At 37.3% G+C, this 27,246-nt stretch overlaps 1 protein-coding gene across 14 annotated transcripts in view; it reads right to left on the reverse strand.

Annotated features, from left to right (window-relative positions):
- LOC148649414 (nck-associated protein 5-like) overlaps positions 1–27,246 on the reverse strand; it is a 263,578-nt gene that overhangs the window by 107,596 nt on the left and 128,736 nt on the right. For 11 of the 14 annotated variants that reach the window (XM_088606030.1, XM_088606032.1, XM_088606033.1 and 8 more), the window contains 2 exons: positions 23,205–23,268; positions 7,793–7,926 (listed from right to left, as the gene is read on the reverse strand). In XM_088606030.1, the coding sequence (XP_088462156.1) occupies positions 7,793–7,926; positions 23,205–23,268 (198 nt within the window). The remainder of the gene's footprint in view (positions 1–7,792; positions 7,927–23,204; positions 23,269–27,246) is intronic. The other 3 variants (XM_088606035.1, XM_088606038.1, XM_088606028.1) reach the window with 1 other exon arrangement.

Raw genomic sequence — 27,246 nt, forward strand, 5'->3', positions numbered from 1 at the left:
ATGTCAATAGCAATTCGAAAAACATTTGTTAATGTTGCTTCCTGACTATCTCGAGTGCAACAGCTGCTGTTTTAATTAGTATCAGCTAAAACACTCCATAAAGATGAAAGCCCACATGTTGATCCGCTTTTCCAGTCCTTGCGAGTTGGACTGGATGTGTGACACAGTTGGTATTGCTTGGTGTAGAATGACCAGTAACTGCCAAACCTACTAAACCTTTAGTCCTATGCTGTGATATAACCCTGACAATTTACTGCAAGACAAATACCAGAAAAAAAAATCAGTATTAATAAAAAGAGGCTATGAAATATAACACAGGAAAAAAAGGAGACATGGAATTTAATGGTGGCCAGGAGATTGAAAGAAAACATTTCTTTTTATTTATGCTAAAGAAGGACAACTTTCACATTCTTTTTAATCATCCCTACAGCTGTTTGCCTCCCACTGGATCATCCACTGGCGGAGAGATGTCTTAACATATTGCCATCCTTCGGGCAAGCTCTGTTAGCAGCAGTAAACAGAATCTGAGGTTATATAATTGTACCTGGAATAAATTGTACCTGAGCGATTTTGCCCACTTCTCTGCACCTATAATGAGAATTTATTTATAATCATATTTCCTATGCCTTATCTCTGTTTACCTCATACATTCCCAACCATGCCAATGAAACATTTGCACAGATTCGGTCAAGCTAGAATCTAAAATTACTGTGTTACACTTGTGCACTTACATTTCATTAAGCTGCAGTATGTTGAAAGCTATGCATGAAATCTTCAGGTTTTATTTCTTGGTGACCTTAATAAAAACACCATGACAACGCTGAATGCATTTCAGTCCCACTATGAAACACGAGGGAAAAACAGATGGTTCAAGTCTCCGTAAATCAGGAGAAGATGGCTCGCTACTGCTTTTAGCTTCAGCTCCAGAACAGAATAGTTACACATTTTCTCTTTTTCCTGGAATTTTGTTCCCATTTAACACTTCTTTTCTCAAGTGGTATGTTTCATTACATAAGCAACAGGTTTTGCTGTCTGTTACGAACAAGGATGGCTTTGCATTGACATCATTTGCTGGTAAAGTGTCCACCTATCTAGACTGAGGCATCCAATGCCCTGCATCTCGGACAGATATGGGCAACCTCTTGAGCTTATATCAAAGAAGACTTTTGTCAAAACTGCCAAACACGGTCTGGGAATATTTTATGCCAAAACAAGGTGTGAATCTTCCTCCTCCAGATGCAATCGATGACACACTGGTCGTGAACGTGTGTGTGAAAATGAACCAGCTGGCATGACAGCTGGGGGCATGACATAACAGTCCATGGTGTTTTCTAGGTAGTGTTTAGATTTCCTAAAAACATGGGAATCAGTTCTTTTTAATGATTTGGGCTAAGATCAGTCACAAGAAAGGTTTTGTTGGCGGTTTACAGAATGGGCTCATCCCACTTCTCACACCAGTATAACCATCTCGGACATCGATCGCAAGCTTTGACACATCAGAGATGAATACATGTAGCCAATGATGTGTGGTTCATTGTTGATGGCTGACTACAGCTGTTTGATTGTGCTTGGTGGTAATGGGTAGCAAAATGCTGGGGAAATAGGCTCTCCGATATACAGTATGATGCTCAAATAATTTCTAGTGGTCAGATATCAAATGCTTGTGATCTTGATTCTAACAAACTAAATTTCAGTCTTGATGTATGCACACTGAGGTCAGCTTTGTTTGTTTTGAGAGCTGTTTATAACTTCACAATAAGTATTTTGCTAAGGAGTAGTCAAACAGAGACAGATGCAATGTTGTCCAATAAGAAGTAATTGATTTTCTGATTTCTAAAGGCTCTGGACCAACAGTGGCAAAGTGGGCCAATGTATAGTAGTTGAAATATAATTCTCAGTAGGATTCAGGAACCAAACACTTGAGCTCATGCTGATGTGAATAGGAGGGTCATGGAGGTGAAATGGAGATTAATCAGAATATCCGTAACAAATCAAGGCATAACAGAAGAGCAATGGGCAGCAATACAGGTACATAAAACAGATTTTTTCAAAAATCAATCCTTTACACAGATCACAGAAGGGTTGATTTAGCATAAGAAAAAGAGATAAACACTACAACACTTACACTGTGGTTAAAAAGATTAATGAAGCAAGAATACAGCCACTGATACACCGATTGGAAGGATATAAGGTGTATACTGTACTTAGGTACAGAATTTACAAAGAAGAAAATGATGGATTCCCATCACTTCAGCTGGTTTGATCCAGCCAGCTCTTGAAGCATAGATGGTAATCAGAAAAAAGAGGTGGCACTATTAGAAACATGGGCGGCTGCAGAGTAATATTTACTTCACAAGAATCATAATGGGTGATGCATACCAGTATCACGCGTCAGTGACCCGCTGTGCAGCAGATCGGATTTGTCAGAGCCCCCCCGGTGGCTCAACAGGTCGAGGTGCTCATCTGAGCCTGGGCCATGCCACTAGCTGACTGCGTCGGGGAGTTTCTGAGCTGGGGTGCACTCAAGGCCATGCCCTACCAAGGGGTGCTCCTCTCCTCCGTTTGCCACTAAACCTCTTGGCCTGTGCTGTCCGGGACATGTCCAAAGACAGGAGGGTGAGGCAGAAGAGCGTGCCCACGCTTCCTCATCAGCCCCTTGTGCATTTGTGGGAGTTGAGGTGTCAAGACTAAAAAAAACCACACTGCTGGCTGTTCCAAACCGGTGGGTACAGATAACCAACTAGTCAGAAGTTTAAAAAAAATATTGGGGCATCATTTTTTTTCCGAAATTGTGGTTAAGAGGTATAAAACTGCTCAAGACGCTTGGTGGGCAGTGCACCAAGAGGGCAGTGCTTCTCAGGGAGTACCCCATTAGTTAAGAAGATCCAAAGATGAGGAATTATTGGATTCCAATCAAAATATTAAAGACTAATTGGTCTTATTCAATACATGTTGATACACTCATCTCTCATTAAATCAGCACTTTTAATATCTGCTAAAATGAGCAATGGATATTGTATAATAACTATTTTTGTGAGATGAGGTAACTTCTGCCACACGTAGCTCATCTTAACTGTCTTAACACACATTGTAAGGTTTTAATACTAGCTATGCTGTAGAATAATATTTTTGAATAAAACTGCAATTTGTAAAAATTACATTGATTTTAACGTTTTATATAATATAATTTTGATTCTCTGCACAGTATCAATATTTTATTTCTCCACACAACTGTTTCATAATACATTTAGTGTTGTTTTTATGAGTTTTTGTCTACAAGAAGAAATTTGGGAATGAGTTGGGCTCGTATAGCAAGAAACGAGTGAAAATCAATTTCCTTAGCAACAATGTATTTCTGCACCTGTCTGTATAAATAGCACAGCGCCACAATCCAGGCAACTGCTTTTATTATTTTAACAAATGGCTGGGGTAACACCTTCCAACATGCAGTATGTATCACCCATCAGGTGATTACTGAACAATACAATAAGTGCAATAAGTGGCAAATGTTTACAATTTATGCAAATAATATCAGAAAGACAAAAACTCAAGAGATAAAAAATTCTGCAAGATTAGTTTAATATATTGTAGTTCTAGTGAGCTGAGATTGTTGGCTGTGTGACATTTAGTTACTGTACTGCGTCGTCTGCAGGCCTTCTGTTTATTGCTTTCCGGTGGCCCTCCATCCTTCACCATGCTTTGGATGCGGCACGGTCATTGCAGCAGGAACCACTGATTGCCGAACCGGTAACTACTCTTTCACACACAATTCTGCTGTGCCACATTCCTCATCACATCAAACACTGCGGTGTGAAAACGTAAGTGCTGCACTGATCATGTTTCAGCAACCTGAAATTTCCTCAATACAATCTGGCAAATACAATCCTTAACATTAACCCAAACATTAACCACAAACAAGAATGTGTGTTTTTAATTATCGTAGAATATATGAAATATAAATAAACAGCATATACGAAAACCGTCAACCTTTTCTCACAAATTTAGCACAATGGTTATTTACAGTATGTATATTTCTTTAAAAAATAAAAAAGCCATAGCAAAAGATTAATTTAAATACATTCCTGTAAATAATTCCACTTACAAAACCTCATAAACGTTACTCTTTCCTCATACTGTATATATTAGTTTATGAAAAGCTCTTCAGTCAAGATTTTCACCCAGACAGGATTCCATTTAAATCCATTCAAACAATATTCTAAAAACATTTTTCTTCAGACTTCAATTGATATCTGGTTCCTTATGTCATATAGTGTACTTCTAATGCTAGTGCCACAAAACCATGGCTTCAAAAGCAGAAGAGGACTGGAATCAAATAGCAGCCTCACATGCAATCCAGACTTCTTTTTTGGTGCTGTAACTCAGGTACTACAAGAGCCAGGCATCTGGAAAACATCTTGACTTTGTGTTTTGAAAACACTTCAAAGAAAACAACAAAAAGACAGTTCTGAAGCAGCACCAAAATATAAATAAACAAAAACAAAATGTAAATAAATCAGCATATACCATGTACATCTCTCATTGTGCCAGACAAAATTATGGTGATGCTTGGACGTTTTACTGGAATAGATCTAAAAAAGGAACAGCTTAGATGCGATTCAACATCTAACCAGTTGAGTTATATGTAAATGTATTGACCTTTTCAAAGATCAATATGAAGCTTTGACTAGTAATATAGCAGTACTGCTTAATACTGGAAATGCTCCTTCTCAAATAAATAGGCCCACCTCCACCGGTGGCAGGCATCATTGCACATAACCTAGACATTTTGTCGCAAAACATCAGCATGTGCAGTATTTGCACATTCCTGCTGCAGTCCCTTCTCTTTAACCATAACATTTACCAGGCAACTGGACCAAATTTAATTTTAATTAATTTTAAAACTGTATTTTTGTCCTATAATGTCAGTTAGGGTCTGTCTTGCGAATCCCATAAAGGTCTTACAAAGCTTTCTAATGTAGATTGACATGATTTCTGTAAAGGCTGTGCATAATATCATGTGTACATACTGTGTGCATCAGTAGAAACCTCCACATTACTATCTCAATGTTTTATTGTGGGCTGTACACAACATTCTGACACCATCTACTATTTTTCTCCTTCTATATTCTTTCTCTAAAAGCTAAAAAAGCTTAAATGTGTTTTCATCTTCCCACATACACAAATCCATAGCTGAAAGCACAAGGTTATTTATGGTCTAAATGCAATTTATATTTTTAATAAAATTTGTTTTACATTATCTGTAGATTCACAAAGAAATTGGGACTGACACATACATTACCCAGATGCCATTTGACTTCTTTGCAAGTCATTACAACCTCAAGTAACACAATAAATATTAAGAGTTTTTAAAAAGGTCTTCACAAATTGAAAGTGTGGCAATCTCAGCTTCTTAAGGATTTATATTAAAAGCTTTTTCTGACCAAGTGCATCAGTGCATTTCCATAAATGCTATACTTCAGGCACTGTCTTGAATTGCCATACACTAATTATGAATCCAATTCCACCCAAGGAAGATGATTAGCTTACACTCAAGCTGACTGGCAAGATATTCCACCTAATGTCACACTTCAGTAGACATGCTGCTGAAAAGCATTCCTCGTTTAACTCACCCAAAGTGGAAAGCTGACTTTGCTTTTTTTAATGATACAACTAAATTCCTTTACTTTCTAAAAGACATCAGGTCATACACTCTGTATAAAAGTGTGCACGCTTATATTATATTACAGCCAAATGCAATCCTATCCAGAAAAAAACATCAAATAATGGAAAAAGAAGCCATTCCAGAAAATACCTTGTACACTTTACAGAGTTGATATCAATTAGAGAAAGATGCACTTGAAAGAAATGCTTGGGTGTCTCTCAGCACATAAATTATTCTGTTTTGCCTGCAGCAGACATAAAATTGCTTGCTTTGTTCTTTGACAACTGACATAATTTTTAAATGGCCAACATCATACTTGTAAAAAAAAGTAACACCCGTTATTTAGCAACATAGTGATGTATTAGGCTTTAATCCCATGAGGTCTAAACCCCCTACAGGTGTGCTCAAAGAAGAATCCCTTTTGTCTGCACTAAATAATGTAGGGTTTGTAATCCAGGAGCTCAGAACTGCACTCAAACAGAAAACATAATTTAATGAGGATCACAACACATCTCATTTATCGGACCCCTACAGGAGCATGATGGATAATTTCCTACCTGTCTAAATGACAAGGAACCTGAAAAAGCCCCAGGCTGTTTCCTGGTAACATCTGCAAAAATCAGCCAAAAAATTGGCCTTGTCTTTCTTTCAAAAGAAAGAAATATTTCAGAGGTAAAGCAAATTTTGAAACTTCATCACCATCGGTCACTGACGACCACTGATAACCCAGATTGTGTGATAGAATTAGACAGACTGGAAGGGTCCAGGTGAGATATAAAACCTTTGAGAACAAATTAAGAAGCTCAATATGTTTTCATTTAAATAACAGTGTTTTCAGCTCTCTGCCTAAATACACACTGAGGCATGCTGTATTCTTAGAGACAGCATGGGCCACAGAGTAAAAGGAGGTACAACCAACAAACTGCTGATGCACTCTAGATGAGACATGTTTCACTACTTCAGCACAGAAACAAGAAGGACAAATTGTGCTTACGGCAGATACAAAATAACCTCAGGATGCCTTTCATTCTTATTGTGGAATCTGGTTCTCTGAGTGGCTATGGTTCTAGGCCTAAGGCAACCAATGCGAACTTTGGTAATGAAATGTTACATAAAAATTCTGTGACGTGCTGAAATAAAATGTCACATTTTCAACAATGCTCAAGCATAACTCTCCAGTCTGTATCAATCAAATTATCTCCCTTTTTCATCAGCATAGCAATGAAGTAGAAACCTGTCTAGGAGGTTTGGTAACTCACACAGAATGTTTAAGAACAGTTTATGGCGTCTCTTCAATTTAATATTCAATGGCATCACAGAAATGAATAATATATCATTTAATAAATATGAACTCCTTTGGTTGGTATATACTGTATATGTTTTATGAACCTAAATTCCAGGACTGGTAAGATAAGAGTCTGCTCCCATACACCATACTGTACATGTGATAGAAAAGCAAAGACAGAGAGTGTTTTGTTGCCTTGTTATATACTTAATTACAATGAGATGACAAATAAATAATTACACATTTTCTAGCCGCCTCGGGAGAGTCGGAGCCTATCCCTGCAAGCAATGTGTGGAGGACAGGATACACCTTACACGGGACGCTGGCACAGAACACAGACACACACTCACAGCGGGGGCAGCTTTCCCAGAAGCCAATTTACCGGCCAGCCTGTCTGTGGACTTTGGGAGGAAGCCAGAGCACCCAAAGGAAACCCATGGAAACACAGGGAGAACATGCAAACTCCACATAGACAGTACCCTAGGAACTGAACCCAGGGCACCAACAGTACAAGGCAATAATGCTAAATAATGTGACACTGGGCCACCCACTTAAATAATGACAACTGCAAAATGTAAGTCTCAGTGTTTCATTAGGTGATGACCTTGGAAACCTTCAGAGACAAGTGAAACTCTTAATTTCTCAGTGGAAGAGCAGAGAGAGTCCCCTTCCAAGTAAAACCTTCCGCAATACCTCTGTTCCTCAATAATTAATTCTTAAATATTAATTAAGAATTCGTAATTAATGCAGATTAATTCTGAAATCAAATAGGAATATTCTCGCTCGCCTGGGGGAGGTTTATTTCAAAATGGTGTGGAACCCCCCGAACAGTAGAAAAGTGGTACCTGGAGAACTGCTGTTGCATTGAAACCATCTGAGCTCTGCTGAGCTCGGACTCCACAATCACCTCCTGCAGTCTCTTCTCACTCTCGAGTCTCAGGCGTCTCTCTTCCTCCAATTCATGTATCAGCTTCTCACGCTGGAAGTCACAGACAACAATGCATCAATTAATTCATCAGAGTACTAACATCTGAAAACTGGCCGTTAGTTACACCGATGTCCTGGGGACAAGAGGAACAGCAAAAAAAAAGTTATTTTCTTTAATCTGTCTAGGTAACATCAAATTTAGGCTGACCATGCTTTTGTGATCTTTTAATGGAATTAACTCTCCTGCTGTTCTATGAAAAAAAAAAAACACTGCTGGGAATCCTTCTGATCAGCTCTGATCTTGACTTTACAAGTTTCACTTGAAAGCATGCATCTTCTGCTGGTGGTCTGACCTCTAGTGACTTGCTAGATAGATGGATGAACCCTGATTCAAAAAGAAATAAAAAAGTTTTCTCTATCACCATATAATAGCTCATTCAAAACTTTTTAACTTTTCTGAAATTTGGAATTCAACAAAGATTTCAGTTCCAGGAAACATGTTTCCAGATATTACAAAGCAGAAAGGAAATAACTTTTATAAGGTGGAATCTAGTTCATACTGTATATGGCTCTACTCTTTTTATTCTGACTATTATTAAATATTCTGTACAAAGAAAACACAGATGTCTGCAGCTAAAAACATACAAAAATAAACATAATTAAAGCTCACTAGAACACTCTCATAATCAGTGTATTGCTTTGGCAAAATCCTTGGAATTAAATGTGAACCTACAGTATTTGTGACAAAATGATTTTGCTAATCTTCTTTACGAAAGGTTTAGCAATGCAACTATTTTTCACAGTAGAGGGGGTCTTGTCATGTAAGCCTTAAGCCTATTTAGAAGAGCTTTTGCTAAATAAGGGGAAAGATATTTGGCACAGGAATGAATACTTACTGTAGGTTATTTTATCCAAAACCAAAAATAAAATGGAGAAAATACTGGTGATCAAAATACAAAATCAACTGATCTCTAAAATGGGAAACTATGGCAAAAAGTGTATAGCACATTGTTTTTAATATGAAATAAATATTTTAAATTTACAAAACTATCATTAAAAAGTAAACAGTACGTTTCTTTTAAGCTTTTAAATACTAAACTGTTTTAAGTATATCATCTGCATGTTCCAGAATGACCATTTCTGTTAATCTTTTGTGCTTCGTTTTATTTCTAACCAAGGAAATTATCAGCTTTAAATTGTTTTAGAGAGGTCTGTACTTAAAATGCACGAGATTCCACAGATCACCAAATAATCATACAAATAAATGTAGTGGTTGTTTCCTTGAGGTAAAAAAAAGAATTTATGTAACAGTGCAACACTCAATAAAAAGAATAATATTTGATGCATGAGAAAGTACATTCCCATGGTGGTGGAAAGAGATCTTAATTAGCCTTAATTAAGGCATGACTCTTGACATGAGTGATCTTTATCTTATGGAAACATGGACTTCTTGAAGAGTATCAGCCCAATGACTTGAAAACGAGGTATGCTCAGTGAGCACATTCACCCAGCCAAGAGTGATCAAAGTCAGATTAAACTGATGGATGTTTGCGTGCTTATTTTAAATTAGCTCTGGTAAAAAACGCTGCTACTGTACATCTGCTCTGCACTTCACTTCAAATCCTTGGAAGAATGCATTGGATACAACTCCATTTAAATAGTGGCTTTAGAAAAATCTGGGCTGAGGTGGGCAGCTAACCCTCTTAGTGACGTTAGATGTAGAGGTATACAAAAACGCTATGGATTCCAGTAGCCGGTAAATCCTGCAGCAAAAAACTCCAATCTAAATAATAATGCCTCATGGCTAAAAAGATCATTAAACAAATCTTGGCCACCCACTGGAGTAGATAAACTTTTAAAGTCTTTGCTCTGCAGCTGCTGAACATTGTGTATTTGTTTGCTCTGCATTTGATCCTGTTTAAAGCAAACGAAGCAAATGTAATACTGAGAATAAACAGCTATTGTTGTAGATAAAATTAAATACTGGCCATGCCGTATTATCCGCTAGAGTAAGACAAATGAAGCAATATTTCATATGGCGTTATCATTTATAACCCCCGTGATTAATAGGGACAAAGCAGATGAGAGAGAGACTTTGATTAATCAGAAGTGCCAGACTGGGAGGGTCTAGATGAAATATCTGTACACTTGGACAACAATTTAAATGAGGAGTACAGATTATCTGTCAAATACACCTTGTGAAGTCATCTGAACAAAGCAGATATCAGTGGAATGCAAAGAATTTCTACAAATAAGAAATAAAGAGAAATCTCTGTGTACCCAAATACTGTACAATATCTGAAATGAGGCCAAATAGGCATGTTTTAACAAAAAAAACAGTAATATTTCACCAACTAAACCATCTTTATGGAATGGACTGTAACAAATGTGTTAAGGATGTGTAAACAAATGTGTTAAATGCGTTAAGGATGCTATTGTTGGATTGTGCAGTATGCAAGCCTGTAACAATTTGTGCACGTAAGGTCATTAATTTAGAGTTAAACGTCCTGTTTTGCCGAGTGGTTCATATTGATAGAGAGATGTGAAGTGAGTATTAGATCTCATCTAGCTGTACATTGAAAAAAGAGGAGGTATCGACTTCAGCACAGCTGAGTAGTTTGTTCCAGACCCCCCTACCCTTTGGATGAAGAAGTGCTTCCTGTTTTTATTGTTAAATGTACTGCCACGTAGTTTCCACTTAGGAAACAGGAGTGGAGTTGTGGTTAGGGCTCTAGGCCCGAGACTCATGGGTTTAAATCCCAGCTGGGAGGTGTGCCCTTAAGGAAGGTACAGGACAGGTTTCTCTGGTATATGCTGTATGGTATGAGTGGGTATTCTCCAGGTTTTCAATGTAAATGCAAATTTCTCCTCAGTTGTCTTTTATTCATTTGTTTAACCAAGCAAAAGTCTTTAGAGGAGGGTATTAAAAACCCTATAACATTAACATCACAATCTTGTCCATAATTTTGTGTTGAATTACCCTAAATGTTGTTTTTTTCTTTGATTCAGAGCAAAGAAAAAAGTTGTGCCATCCAGTGGTAAAACTTTTTTTTTCTAGAACTGAATCCATTTAAAAGTAGGAATAATCTGAGCTAATTTAGGTTCAATAGTCAATGTGGTAGTCTCAAATTCTTCACTTTGCAATAGCTTTTTTTAGGAATACTAAAAACCAGAAGGCATAAGAAAAATCTTTATTGCTTAACAACATAATATTAACATGGCTGTAACAGATCTCATTGCTAGACAAGCAACGGACAGTTCAGAAAAGAAATCGGATAACTTACTCAATGCTAATCCCTGTCCAGCCAGCGATACTTAAGTGGTATCTAACACACTTGATCTTTTACCCAGTGTTAAGAGTAAACTGTGTACAATATCAGGAAACAAAAATGGCTATTTTCTATGGGGAATTTCCTCATAATATCAATACACAAACATTAGCACTTCCATTTGAAGCTGATCCCATCAGTATGCATATCCCTTTAGTAGAGATTTATAACTGGCTGTTAGTTTAGTGTGCTCTGCCCATCCTCCCTTTCATCTAAGCTTCAGCGACTGCTGTTTTAACAGTTTTCTATGTGAAATCAATAATTCTTTTTATAAAACACCTGGCAAGATGTTCTAAAGCACAAATTCACAGCAGCCTGGCTTCCCAATTCTGATAAAGCCCTTTCTCCATGAACAAAGTACGTCTCTCCTCAGTCCTGCGAGGATACACCTCACCTGCTGAGCCCCTCTTTTTTACCACCCCATCTTCACCCTTGTAGCTGCCTCTCTGGTTCATTCCTCGCAAGTGGAAAATAATGTGTATAATTCCGGCCATGTTTTTTTGTATTTTGATTTAATTGAAAAGACTTAGGGCCTTTAAAATAGGTTAAAATAATGTAAATTTCCAGACTTCGTTCCAGTCTTACGCAGGTTATTCAGAATTCGTTATTGCTGAACAGAGACGATTATCGTGGACAACAATAAAAATGATCTAATCTATAATTCATTGTACTGACAGACTTATGAATGCTAATGAAATAGACCAGAAAGCTTGTGTGAAAATTAAGAGGAAGTGCATTTAAGGCTGCATACAGGAATTTTTGATGTGGTTTTAGGGAAAAAGCTGCCCACCCTTCTTGTTTTTTTCTGCTTTAAGTTTCATAAACTACACCTGATATCTACAATATGCAATACATCAATTTCAATTATTTTTTTGTTATTTTAAGTTGACTTTACTGTAGTAACTAGCACTGTAACACTGGTGACAATCATTTAAAAAATAATTTCAGAGGCTCTGCTTGCTAAATTTGTAAAGTTTGGTTAGACACAATCAAGAGGTTGTTTCTTCCAAGCAAATATAAAATTCCCAAGAGAGACAGAGAGAAGGAAAAACATTAACTTCCATGTCCAAAGGACAAGTTACTTTGTTGCACATGCTGTCCACTGCTCAGCAGGCACCAGACCCAAACAGGCAAAGCTGAGACCTCATTGCATAACACTGTCTCAACTTAGCGTTAACTTATCGAAGCAGGTCTTAAAATGAAATATGCTCTAACCCTGGCATAAAAAACACACAATCACTTTTCTAGGTTTAACAACAACAACAATTATTATTATTATAATACACTACAATCTATGCACAATTTGCAACAACAACCAAAACAAAAAAATCTAATTACTCCTCTATTTTAAATGCAGTGTCTATGTTGTCATTTACAACTGATTACTGTAATAAAACCTGTTTGTTAGCCTGGATGGAAATTATACAATTAATTTCACCAGGATCTAAAATCTTGACAGCTTGATTTCCCATCAAGTGTAAAGAGTTTATGGTGGTTAAAAACTGCCCTCTAGTGGGCTTGCCTGTTCTATGGAATACAAACAATAAGGATGTGATGAGTGCAGGTGTAAGCTTTTAGCATGGGACTCTGTTAAGAAGTGAGTTCAGCGAGTGTGTTAACAAATACCTCAACTCTGAGTAAGTTCAGACTAAATATTGGACTGTGCAAATCTACACAAATCAAATAACACACCTTCCAATGTATAAAGTAAACATATTTAAATACTTTTATATGTACAGTATGTAAAAATAAACATTAATTTGACTGCAAACTTCAGAAGCATCTAAGACCATCTGAAACCTGATTCTAAATTTATCATAACAAAACAAGTATTGGTGAAATCTGAAGACTATTTGTATGTCCTTTGAGATTCTTCTTTGTTCAGGACTATAAAGATTCTTTCCCTTCAGCCTGTCAGTGTAGGACATTTCTTTAAGCCAAGGAACAGACCTGGCTGAAATTTTTGGACTGATTCTAGAGCAGCAATACCTTTTTTTATAGTGTGCCAACCACACTTCTAAATGGGGTTTTACTATTGCCTTGAACAATTTTAATTCAACACTCCTTGATTATTGAGCTATATTTCCTAACTTGGGAATTTTTCTCCTATAACTTTTTTCCCCCCAATAAGATTTCCTGTAACTTTTTCCTATATCATTTCTAGCTTAACCAGTGTACAAGATCTGAAACACATTTATCCTGCGGCTTTGCAGACTTTCCATCAAATAGCTGTTTAATTATGGGAAGCAGGCAGCCAAGCCACATAAAACCCAAGTCACCACTAAAACCACTCATGGTCTTCAAGAGACCAATAAATTGCAGGCTACTATGTGGACTAGTTTTACAGTCTATCAGGGAGACACTACACGAGACATAATGGTGGTAATAAATTCACCACTACAGTAACATAAACCACCCCTCAGCATGCCTGGAGCATGACAAACATCTGTATTTGAACCAGTAATTTCTCTGCTTTTAAAGGTTTATTTAACCCCCCAAAGAGCGGGGTTACCCTGCAGAGAAGGTAGTCAAAAGCGAACACGAAGTGCACGGCCAAGCCCTACCTCTGAGCATGAAGCAAGAGAAACTTTTCTTCTCAGAAACTATCCAAGAAGATTTGAATGATTTACCCTTTTTACTGTATTTTAAGTCAATTTAAACTGTATTTTAATCTAAAATGTATTATTGCTTGCAAAACTTATATTTTTATATTTAATTTGCTTTTAGAAAAGTATATTCTTTTTAGATCAGAATTTACAGTGTTCATTATTTTGCATAAAGATGGTTACATTGTCATATATTATTACCAATTATTGCTAAATATATAAATAAATATATAAGAACTTAGAAAGGTTTCCAAGGGGAGGAGGCCGTTTGAACTATCTAGCTCATTGTTTTCAGTAGCTAAATTATCCTAGGACCTGAGCTTTTTCTTCAAAGACGCCAGACATGGTTGAACAGCTTTCTCCAGATTCCCAAACCCTTTGTGAATGAAAGTAAGGTATGTGTATCAGTGTAAACGCACAACAACACATGGGTGACAGTGGTCTTTTTATAATAAATTTCACATTGCAAAACAAAGAATAGAAATAGAACTACAATATGTATGTTTTAGTAAGGCAATCAATCACTAGGCTTGATAAATTGGGGTGGAGAGGTGGCTCTGTGGCTAAGGATCTGTGCCAGTGGCTGGAAGGTTGCCTGTTCAAATACTGCAGCCGGCAGAGGAATCCTACTCTGTTGGGCCCCTGAGCAAGGCCCTTAACCCCAGGGGTATAGGGGTGCTGTACAATGGCAGACCCTGCGCACTGACCCTCAGCTTCTCTCCCTGTCTGTGTGTCTGTGTCTCATGGAGAGCAAGCTGGGGTATGCGAAAAGACAAATTCCTAATGCAAAAAATTGTATAGGGTTAATAAAGTGATGTTATGTTATGTTATAAAGGGTAGAAGCCCTGCCAGCTCACACAAAGACACTACATCACGTATCATCAGACTCTCTGACTAAAGCTCAATAATTCCCCAAAAGAATCACATATTGTAAGAATACATATTCTTGTACTCAGTTTAAATGAAGATGATGAATATATACTGTATGAAGATGATGCCAATCTGCACAAAAGCAGCAAAAATCTTCCATTACACTACCTCAAATGAGCTCTAATCTAATACAGTACATTTATCTGGACCCCAAACTTTTTTGGCCAAGCAAGAGTAAAACAAGTTCCAAATCCGTAAATTACTTGTTTGTTGTTTTAAGATGGATGGAATTGATTTTTCCTTGAAAACAGCTTTTGCAAAAATTACAATTTTCATAAATCTTGCCAAATTTAATGGAAACATTTGTAGTTGCAGTTTCATTTCTCTGTAATCATGTTCTTTTTCACAAGCCCTGGGCTTTTATACCACGTCATAAAAATTCAAAGCAAGTCAAAGGAACAACTATAGCCAAAGCTGCAATAACAATGTGTTGCTTCATAATATACCCAATATCAGATTTTAGTTTTTGTCAAATTTATGAGTATATTTTACTGGGCCTTTTTCATTAAATCCTACATTTCAGTTTATTTTTATATTATCTGAATTGCTACCAAACAATTTTAATTTATAACAGATGAAATATTCACTTATATCAGACTTAAGTGACTATGTAGCCAAAACTATTCTATGTTTTTTCTTTAAGAAAATGGAAGCATGTCCAAAAAGTTCAGAACTGAATGTGTTGTTGGCGCAATGCATAGACTGAAGCCAAATACAAAACAATTAGTCCTTAAATGGAAATAAGTAAAGGCCAAAGGTCAGGCAATACCTCATAATTTAAATACTTATTTTTTAAAATTTCATGTTGTTTATTATTACTTTAAATTACATAATAAAGGTGCCTATTGCGGAGGTCGAAATGCAGCGTGTAACATACAGTACATTGCAAATGTATACCAAGAAATATTCTCCCGTAGGCATAAGCAATGACAGAAAGAGAATAACACGATGTTGAAACGTCCATTCTGGACATCTTGACAAGAAACACAGTTCTATAACATGATTTCTGAATAGCGGGGTGCATTTGTTGGTTATCTCTCCCTTTAACCTGTAGATGGCCCTGTAAGCTCACAGAAGCCAGGACAATGAGATTTGGAGCAAAAAAAGTATAAAACAATAAAACATTTTAACATTGGAAAAAATGCTCACAGCTCACTTTCTTTAATTGATCATGTTTTCACTTATATTCCACACTCACTGATGTGAAGATTCCACAATGGCTTAATCAGCTGGCTAAAATAAAGTTTATAGTATTGTGTCTCTAGAATTCAATCTCAGGGTACTTTATAGATTTTGGCCCCCTCTGCTGGAGAAAAGGTAGAAAAAATATTGGCAAGTCAATTTACAGTATACCCCAAAAGTGACTTAACACAGAAGAAAACTTACTGCACAGTATGTATATTGCCCTGAACTTGTCAATGTTTCCCTTTTGATATGCAAATTTCTGAAATAATAACTGAATAGTTATTAAAATGTTAAAATGTGAGTAATAATGTCCCAAACAAATGTATAATTAACTCTTTACATATATTTGTACCAAATCATAGTCAAAAAACATAGAATTACCACTGTATTTAGAATACTGCCTGAACATATCCCTTATTTATAGTTTTATATAGTACCCCAGCCATATGAACAAAATAAGGATTTCATATCCATTATTGGCAGATTCCTCTGTTTAATATTTATCTAAACAAAAAGAAAATGAGAAAATAAAAATTAGATTGTATGATGTAAATATGCATGTGAATGGAATGAGCTGTATATATATATATTAATTTATTTATTTCTATTTCAGAAGCAGAACAGCAACATAATAGATTAATTATTTAGACACATTAAGTGAAAAGAAGTGTGTTTTTTGCAGTTTATTCAAATTGAAATAAGTCATTTTTTTTCAGACAACAGTTTGAAATCTTAAAAGAAATTTATAGCAGAAAAACAATAAATAAAAGGTTAAAATGTGTATACTGTAAGTAATCTCATAACTAGCTGCATTTCTCTTTTCTATACTGTATATCCTTTACAATCTGACACCTGCACCCTCTTACAAGGTTTAATAAGACTCTAATTGGCCCTAAGTGGGCTTTAAATTAATTAGCGGCTGGTATGTCTGAAATAAGATCTAATACATCCATAAATCAATTGTTTGTAGTACCATTATAGCAGGGCAGGGGTCTATCCTTCGGGGACAACACCATTCTTGTAATGCTGTAGGTTTATGACAAAGGGTGCAGGTGTGAAATGGAATTGGGAATGAAGCCCCGATAATCTTTTTGCCACACACAAATCCACTGTTGTGTACATGTTAAATCAAAGCCCCAGGCATTGCCAGACCTAATATACACAGACATGAAAGACAATGCCACTTCCTTTCAACATCCATAAATAAATCATACTGGAGACATGATTGATTTCTGTAGTTTCTTTTGAATGCAAAATAAAGGGAGTATTTGCAGAACCCACAAATATGGCATAGCCAACAAAACGCACACATTAGGTGTGCCAGTGTAGAGAGTAAAAACAGAGCTCATGGCAGCTTGTAGTTCTGCCTTAATTGAACCTACCACTCACATACACACAATACATATGGGTATTTACTAGGAATACCCATATTCCTAGAAAAACTTACTAGTGTATTTATATAACATACCCAAACATATTTTGGGCTTAAGGACAGAATGTGAGCACTAGACCTGCCCATTCCTTCAGAAGTACAGTAAGTGCTGTAAAGTTACTGAGCTCATGCTTGTCACTTCCAGAGCACTGAGGTGAGAACTCAAAAACAAACTTGCAATCAAAGGAAAATGGTCTTAATTTTTAGAGGATAAAAAATAACTCAAATGATATGTGTTTTCTATATGTAATTCGCTTCAAGTTAAAACAAAATGATAGCGAGGGCCATGAGGGTTCAAAACATCACTTTCTTAAAGCGTGAAGTGACTACTAAAAATCAAGAGAAAAATGAATGGTGTTATTCGAGTGTGCCAGTAGTTTCTTTGATCTTGGATTTGTTAACATCATATTTGTTGATACATTATTACATGCAGAAATCCTACATTTACAAAACAAATCAGAGTGCTAAGGTAATTAGTCTAACCAAATAAACCTCCTAAAAAGTTAAGGGAAACATAAATTGCAGAACATAGAACCCTCCCTCAAACTGGTGCAGTGTTTGACATTGGCAGACGTATAGTATACTGTAATAATCTTGTAGGTTTGTACATTACTACAGCAAATCCAGTATTATTAATGTGTACCAAAAAATCTACAGATAAAAATATGTAACAGTAATTTCTGTAAATGGATCTGGATAAAAGTGTCAGCCAAATAATTTAAGAACCGTTCACAATGTAAAAATTATAAATACAAAAAAATGATTATGATAATGGATTAATTTTGCAAATAAAAATTAAATAAGACTCTGAAAAATAAACTGTTTGTGGTACTGTATGAAATGCAGGAAAAAAATGTATTTCACTGAAGTAAACTGTAATGTTCACTGGCTGACCAAAATTTTATATTCTGCTCCCAATGCAATAGTAAAACAAAGGATGAAAAAAAAACAACAGTTTGGCCATCACATTCAAAAGCTGCCAACAAAATCAGTAATGAGCAGTAATGAGCACAAGATGATATTCAAGGTTTGCCACCAGGAATTGACAAGCCCTGAAGACCCAGTGAAATGCCGTAGGATATGTCAGGTTTCAATGCTGGGGCAAGATAAGTATGTTCTTCAGAACTGGGCACCTGAGACCATCTGATTTTAACACTCAGGAATGTCAATGATCCCTAAAGCAGATGTTGCTGCATAAAAACATAGGCAAGGCACTCGCAGAACAGAAAATTTTAAAAGCACTTTTTTTCTCAAGTGTAAAAACCACAGACTAGTTTTGAGTGAACTCCAAAGTCTAAAATCACAATACAAATGTCTAATTTATTCAATGAAATTTGTCTGGTTAGTTCCACCAGGGGACTTGACTATCCTGTGTGTTCAGTACCTTTTCTGTTGGTAAGAGTGGGATAATTTGAGTTTACTAGCTTAATTGATCAAACAACCATATTCAAATAAATGTTATATTAAAAAATAAAATAAGTAGTTGTTATGCAACTTTATTAAATAATATCAATTAGAATTCATGAATATCATTCAGGTTTCATGCCCATTGCTTGCCAGGATAGGCTCCGGCTCCCCTGCCACCCTGAATAGGATAAAGCATTTAAAAAACGCATGGATGGAAATTTCATTTATAGTGAAATTCTCTGCAAAAAGTATTATTTTCTATTTAGGAATACATGGGTAATTTTAAGTGCTATGAATATTAAGATGCAGTTTATTAAAATAAACTTTCTAAAACAGGTAGTTTCATTTGGAAAAAAAACTATTTGTAAAATTGTGTTATAGTGCTGCTCTGCACAAAATTAGAAAACCTGTAAAATGGCTTTATGTAAAAGACTTTATGTCAAATATATAAAAGGTACAAGTGCTAATGTTTCCAAATGGAAATGGAGCATTTTGCAACCAGTCTTTCAAAGCTGGATTCACAAATGCTACTTCAGAAGGATTTAATGTGCATTTAAGGACCAAAATCCTTGTTTTTTAGTTTAAAACTTTCTAGCCAAGAGAAAAACCTACTGTACTGAGTGCTACAGTATGTTTGTCCAGGATCAGTTTTGCTATTCTTCCATTGGCAATGTATGTCTTTGTGAGATGCTAGTAATAAACTAAAACGCATAATGCATGGTAAAAACCATAGGAATATAAAAAAATACATTAAACCATGTCAAGTGTATTCAACATAAAATAACAGAAATCATCAGAAAAGACAGAGCAGTTGAGAATACTGTTGCAGAAGAACAGCATGCCTAATGTTTTTTCTTCAGCTTGCAATCTGAGGTAACCTGACCCCCTTCTACAAAACAACTGGTAAAAGAAGACAGCAGGAAGATTGAGGACACTTTTCAGCACAGTGTGTTGCCATCCTCACATATGCTACAAAGATGAAACATGGTCCCCATGTCTGAGGCAATAAGATTCTCTTCTGCTGCTCTCCTAGGATATTTAACAGTAGACAGCATCATTTCTAAGAATATGCTAAAAACAGTTAATAACAGATCAGCAAGCTTGGCGGGGCAGTCCACCCCAGTGATATTTTTTCGTCTGCTGCAGACTTCGACCAGCCTTGTGGGGTTTGAATACTATTGTCTGTCGAAACAAAATTTCAACGAACAGACCAACAGATCGAACCAGGGGGAGAAAGATTTGCAACGTTACAGAAGACACATTCCCTCTGTGAAAGTCATAAGATCATTTAGAGCTACATCCAAGTTGACCTCAATGCCATCACTACCATGGTCACCAAGTCTCTTTCAGAGACCACAGCATACACATTTATATAGCCAGAGGCCCTCCATATGGGAATGCATGGTGATTCACATTTTAGCCTCTTTCTGGACTCAGATATTCTGCCTTGAAACCGATTTACATTTCGTGTGGCACTCTTTTCTTCATGCAACAGTTCTCATCATTGCAAAGACAACAGCCCAGTTGCTTGTTGCTTCTGCTGACCCCAGATGACCTTGCTTTAAATGCCCCTTGGGTCTTGCTTTACCTCACCACACTCCAGATCTGTGAGAACACCCTGTCTGTACCATACTGCCATACGTGTGCTCTACATCACAGAATCAGACTGCTTCTTACTCCTGCTGGCCAGGTTATCTCAAAATAGTCTTTGATTTGACCTCACAAAAACAAGCCACGTGTCTTTAAAGCTGAATTTTATCAATGCTAATATTACTTGAAAAAGATAATGATTTTCATACAATATCTGATACGACTAACAAGGTTGCACCACAACTCTGGACGTTTACTGTATGTTCCACAAGCTGACCATTGTATAAATGTGTATAAAAGCCTCGTGTTTTCACTCTATTACTCTAAATTGTAAAGCACAGTGTCAGAATACAATTTTTAGGTTTCAGTTTTGAGTTCAAATCAGACACATCTGCTTTTAGAAGGGAAGCCATGCATAGAGGGCTGAGCCCAGAATGCACAAAATTAAGAGTAAAAAAGGAGTTTGATACGGAGCCATCTGGAACGACGTAACCATAAAAAAAATGTAAATCACAAGCTGGGATGATGCCCATGTCTAAATCCCATCACCTACTTCAGATCTAGTTCAATGCAGCAACCCCCCACCCCCCATTACCACCACCCCCCGGAAAAGAAATGGGAGTGAAGCTGCTGGGATATTATGGCTCGAGAAAAAAAAAAAAAAGCAGAACGTAAGGACACACACTTCAAAGGGTACTGAGCTACAGTGTCTAATCCATTTTCAGACTCTGGATGTCGGAAGGCTCTGCAGCTACTAAGTTACGCTGCCAGCACTCTGACAATTATCTCCCATGAGCTGCGTTATTTTTTTTTATTAACTCTCTTTTTAAAAGCTACCATTAGCTGCCTAAGAAGAGCCTTGAGAGCTCATGCATCGCAGTCATCCTTCCACGGACTCCAGGAGAGATTATCAGACGCTACAATGGAGGCTCTCCTCAGCTCCCCTTCTGGCTGACACAGATAACTCATCCTAAACCATGCGCTCTGGCTGGTAATTAGCACAGCAAAGACTCCCAGATGAAACAGAGGAGCAGCTCCGCGGCTCCACTCATGCAGGAGGCAAAACTTCTCCCTCAGAACCGAGACGTCGCAAGGCAGCGCTCACCGTGTAAAAGGTCAAAATCAGTGTTTCATTATCATGAAGAGCTTCCTCAGATCAAGATCAAGAGGGAAGCCAGTCTTGTGCCCCACACTTTCAGTGTAACGATGCACCCGCTATTCATTTACTTGAGCTGTTCCCATTTCTACTGTACATCCAATTCGAACACACCTGCTCTAAATGTAAGGCAAGCACCTACAGTATGGCAGAAACTGACAACATGAGAAGTGAGGGTTTTGCGCATTCTATAAATTGCTGCATTTTCAAGAATGTTGTTTTAATGGAATTTGACATTTCCTTACCTTTTAGGTTTTGTAAAAAGAAAAAAAAACTCAGGCCTGTAATTATTTCCAGCAATATATTATCAGTCTAGGAAATGTCACTTCAAACAGGGCTATAAATGTCACTAGTAGGAAGAGGTCAAGTGGGCATGTTGTATAACTGAACACACAAACCCCTTTAAAGAATGTAAACAAACTGAGCTGTCCAGAAAGTCCGTGATCCCTTGGAGAAAAAGGCCAGCAGACAAACTGTCTTAATCATACCATGATGTGGTATTCCTAAGTAAAACTGAACATGCTGGTCATACTGTACTGTATATGACCCAACTTGAAGGAGTGAGAAAAGACTACAAGTGAGATGTATTGGATTTTGAGCAACAAAAATGGCATTTCATATTTCATATTAATTTTGCCAGCATAGATGCACTAAGCCAAGCCTATTGAAAGCCTACATTTGCAGGAAACCACAGCCATTAATTTCGTAGATACTATTGAACTGAAGAAAAAAAAGTGTCATGCTGACCGTGTGAAAAAGTTGTTTGTAAATTAAATAAGACATAGAAAGAGCACTATAATTACACAAAAGACAAATTCAGAGAACCTTCTGTTTGAACAGTACTGTATCTACAGTGTGTAGGAATGATTTAGGTGTTCATGGTATTTAATGGCAACACGAGGAAGAGTGTTTCATCTCTATTGGAATTGTCCCACAATTCAATATACTGCAGTCAATCTAAAATGTCAACTCTGAGGATTTGTTTTCTTTCCATATGAACATCAAATTAATTCCCGACAGAAAATAATTTTGTTCATTTAAATTTGGGGTGAGGTGTCCCCCACACACTTTCTTGAAAGATCTCGCTAGCAATGGGTGTTTCAAAAAAGATCACTTAATGTGACACAATTCAGGGGGAAAAAACGTTTTGTAAGACTTGTGTAGCCATTTGTTGTATGTTATGCAGGGCATTCACCTTTACTCTCACGCGTGCTGCTGTGTAGATTTAGACACAATCTGGAATGCTGTAATCCGATAGGAGGATTCCAGTGGGGGATATTATGCTTTCTGTTGTAAAACAAAGGAATTAAGGACGGGTCATCTCTCCCTTACCCTTTTCATTAAAGCCTCTCTATGGTAATTACTTTAACTATTCTATTTTAAGACACTCAATCCTTTGACTGTGTAGTCAACAGAACAGACTGGGCGAAGATAGTAACAGTATGTACGATTTTAATGTTTTTATTATTTTCTGCTTTTACAGTACGTGTTGTGTTTAAGTCTAAACTCTCAAACTATATCTTAAAGCACTCGCTCTCAAATCTCCGTTTAATTCCATAATGCATGTGACATTGCAAGGTCTTCCAATTCAACGCCTCCTCATGCAACGGGGCGGTAATACACACATACAGTACATTCTTCCTAAACTTCGGAACTGGAAGGAAAATGCTGAAGTCAGTAAAAGCTGAACAGTACCATTGTTCCTTCGCTTTTGCTTCGTGCGACTTCGCGCTGCAACCGGGCCGCTGCCAGCTTCTCCCTGGGGAGAACGGAGAAAGAACAAGTGAATATGAGTAGCCGATCATTTTTCATCAAGACAGAGCAGGGGCTCCTTTACCACAGGTGACACAGTTAAACAGCTTGCTGGGGGTGGGGGGGAGGCTCGTCTGCTTCAGGCCACTCCAGAAGCAGAACGCGTCTGTGCACACGGGCAAAATGCTTTGCAACAGAGCACGTTTTATTTGCAGAATCACATGTTTGGGAGAATTTGTGAGTTACGAATTAAGGGTTACAATGTTCAGACTAAGAATACAAAAATACTAAAAATATCTACAGTACCCTACCTTCTTAAAAGAACACTTTTAAGCCTCACCTTATCACATTGGCTCTCGTACAGATTTAATGTACGAAGAGGGCTTACAGTACCGTATGCTAGGCAACACGTGACGTTGCATGTAAAGAAAATTCTACGTACAGTAGTAAAATTAAAATAATCTTCATTTGATCCATGCACTGCTGCCTGCGTGTTCAGTCATTGTGTGAAGAATAGTGAAAGACGACGGTAAGGAGAAATGTGTAAAACTAGAATGGGACACTTATTGATAACTTGTGAAGGAATGATAAGAGCAGGAGGCTAGCATAAAAAACTCAAGGAATCTACATCCAAAAACCGAAGGTTTGTAGACGACTTCTAGCCTCACTTCAGTGAACATAAAATTGTGGTTTCTAGATTCTTCAGACAGTTTACTCAACAGAAACAAAAATGTTTGTACAGTAGTGCGGGATGAACCGACTCAGAAACATGCTGGTGAGCTGTGAGAGAGGAATGTACAACTTTCATCAAAAATAATAATTTCCCCTAGGGAAAAATCAACTGCTGTTGGTTCCCAATGGGCATTTCAGGGCAAGAAAATATCATCTACAAAATTGATGCACCTGAGATTAGAAGCTAAGATTTATGCTCCAGCTGCAGTGACTGTTTCATTTCACTTGAATAACCAGCTTCCAGTGTCCTGTCAAATTGCAGCCTGAGGATGTGTTATGAAAGCAAAATGCTCGGCAGTTGCTCTTAGTAGCAAAGCTATTGCTCATAACGTAACATGTACTGTATATTAGTAAGAACAAAGATGAGAAAGATTCAGTGCTCCTCCAATTGTAAATAGAAAATCACAAGAAGCGTACAATTAGTTTTAGCATTCCACAAAACAACGGTATTCTTCTGTTTTCCTTGAATTAATGTTTAAAAAGTGTAAATCATAATCAATCTTAACAAGAATGAGATGTTTAGAACTTTTATTAGAATGCACACATCTTAATAAATTCAAATTAATGGAAAATGCTTTCTGTATTTTAAGGTGTTTTAGGCCTTCATGTACAGTACTGTATCATACAAAGTGTGTGCACCAGATTGTCACAAAGACATTTCGGCAGCAACCTTTACTTACTTACAGCAGCTGTTGGGAAAACAATGGGTCCCTATGGTTTTGTGGAACTAAAAAAAGCATTTGTCATCTGCTATAACATCTTTATCTGCATTACTGGAACTCTTTTAAAGGAGTCCAGAGTTGAGACTGGATGTGAATGGTCCTGAGGCGGTGAACTCATATTCATACTGTTTGAAAGCATTAAAAATCAATTACCCACTAATAGCACAAATGCAAAACCAGTCCCCCCCCCCCTTCTTTAGCCATAAACCAGGCCAACAGTGGGGAGAGGGAAGAGAGAAAGGGAGAGACACAGTAGCAGTCCCAAGCAGATTGGATATTTTGACAAATTTGATGATTAACTGGATCCCAGGCTCAAAGCCTTTGCAAAGATTTACGAAGAAGAGGGTATTAGTGTTGGTCATGCTGGTGTTAAGGGGGCTGGGCTGGAAAATGTTTGTCAAACAAGTCTTCCAGGGGAGGTGTGGCTAGTGGCAGCAGGTCCGCATGTCATGCAGTGACCTGATGAAGAAAGGTCATATCAGAGGTTATCGTTCACAAAGCTCTGAAGACTAGTGTCGTACACTTACTGTAAGTCTTTAACTGCTCTTCATAGTTAGAAAGATTATGGCTAGCATAATCTGAGAGGTTTTTACAGCATACTGTATACCAAGCATCTAAAGACATCAAGCTAAGAGCCCGTCAGCTCTGTTGCTTTGAACTTTTGGGTTCTGGGTTTCCTTTAATCCTGGGTTATCTACGGTGTGGAATTTTGCGTGTTCTCCCTGGATTCCCATGAGTTTCACTTCAGTGCTCTGATCTCCTCCACTTGCTGGTTAGGTGAATTCCTGTCTCTTAGTTGTCCCTGTGTGTGTCACGGATGTTGGAAGGGACAAACCGTGGAGACGCAGGAGAGCGTAAAAAGACCCATGTGCGTAGCCGCGGAATGGGCTCAGCAGTTCAGGAGTCGAATAGAAACCAATGCCCTCAGGCAGCAGACGTGGGGCGACCTGGATGGTGGGCGGGTTTCAGGACATCCGAACGTCAATGCTGAGCGAAGCAGAATAAGTGACTCGGAAATACAGTATATAGCCCCAGAGAGAGAGAGAGACACCTGAAGGAGAGCAAAGGACAGGAAACTAGGGACAGGACAGAAAAGGAGCGCCCTCTGGCTGCAGAGGGCGTGACGTGTGTTTGTACAGTATGTATACCCTGTGACGGACTGGTGTCTCATCCTGTGCGTAGTCCCACTTTGCACCCTATGATCCCTGGATTTCCTGTTGCCCTGACCATTACCAGGAACCAGATTTCTGTGACTGGATGGATGAATGAATTTTAATTAAAGATGGAAAAACTTTAATTGATTATGAGATGCCTGTATCAATGTAGTAATAGGTAAAAGTTCACAAGGAGAAATTAAAGCTTACTTCCAAAAACAGAGCAAGTATGTACATCTCCATTCAGGAATTGCCTTGATTTTTAGTAATTTAACCATTATTTAAAGTGCAACAAGCAGCATTTTACCATTGCAAGATATTTAGCTAGATTACTACATTCTTCAAGGCAAATGTTTTGGATTCTTTGAAGTATGCATTTCATTTTAATTGGAATTATTACTTAAATTCACTGTTTCTGAATTCACCATCCGAAGGTGAAATCATAGCTAATGATCATCTCATTTTCATTAAGTATAACTCATGCCTGAGCTTCAACGAATAAGCCTCTTAAACTCCACAAATGTAAATGACAATGGAATACTGTCATTAACATGGTGTGAGGTCAGGTTTTGATTAACGGAAGCCTCAGTGTCAGATCACATTTGACAACAAACATAACCTGAACTTTTTAAGAAAGAGTCCCCCCCCACTCAGAAATGTTGAAGCATACGAAAAATACATTTTTTACGCAGCTTGACGATCTCGTGATTCACACTGACATTATGAAAAAATAATATAAACATGTATTAGGCATTTGTCATGACATTGTTTCATCATTTTGTAAACATTCTGGGAACATCCACCTAGAGATTAAGTCATTAATTGTATTTTTAGCCTATGCTGCCTGCCTAGCAGTTGCTCATAGTCTTCCTTCATTTTTCAATTAAAATGGTTTATTTCATGTGCCTGAAAAAGCCTCCTGCTAAGCCTTTTCATTGAGCCATCAAGGTGTTTCTGTTTTGCTGTTAGTAGATTAAATTTACCTAACTTAGAAATATCAACAAACGGTCCTCAGGGAACTGGTGATGTCAGCTGTAGTGATGATGTCATCCAAAGGAGATGGATTTCATTCTGGGATGACTACTTGCCCATTCATCAAATGTTTAGCATTGCAACTGTTATCCTTTTCAAATACATTCATTAGCTTTTGAAACAAACCTATTATTCATTAGTGGAACTTGTGTGACTAGACCCTAACATGTACAGCATACGGTAAGCAGAAAATATGAAACCAGTTGACACTATACTGTAGATAATGCAACATAATACTGAAATAAAATGCAGATTTTCCTAGAATTTCCTAATTCATTATCAAGAAAATGATAATCCTTCTCCACAAGAATAAAACATTGTTTTTCCTTTAGGGAATACAAAGTA

The sequence above is a fragment of the Lepisosteus platostomus genome, chromosome 14 (assembly GCF_059453375.1).
Source record: "Lepisosteus platostomus isolate fLepPlt1 chromosome 14, fLepPlt1.hap1, whole genome shotgun sequence".
Lineage (NCBI taxonomy): Eukaryota > Metazoa > Chordata > Actinopteri > Semionotiformes > Lepisosteidae > Lepisosteus > Lepisosteus platostomus.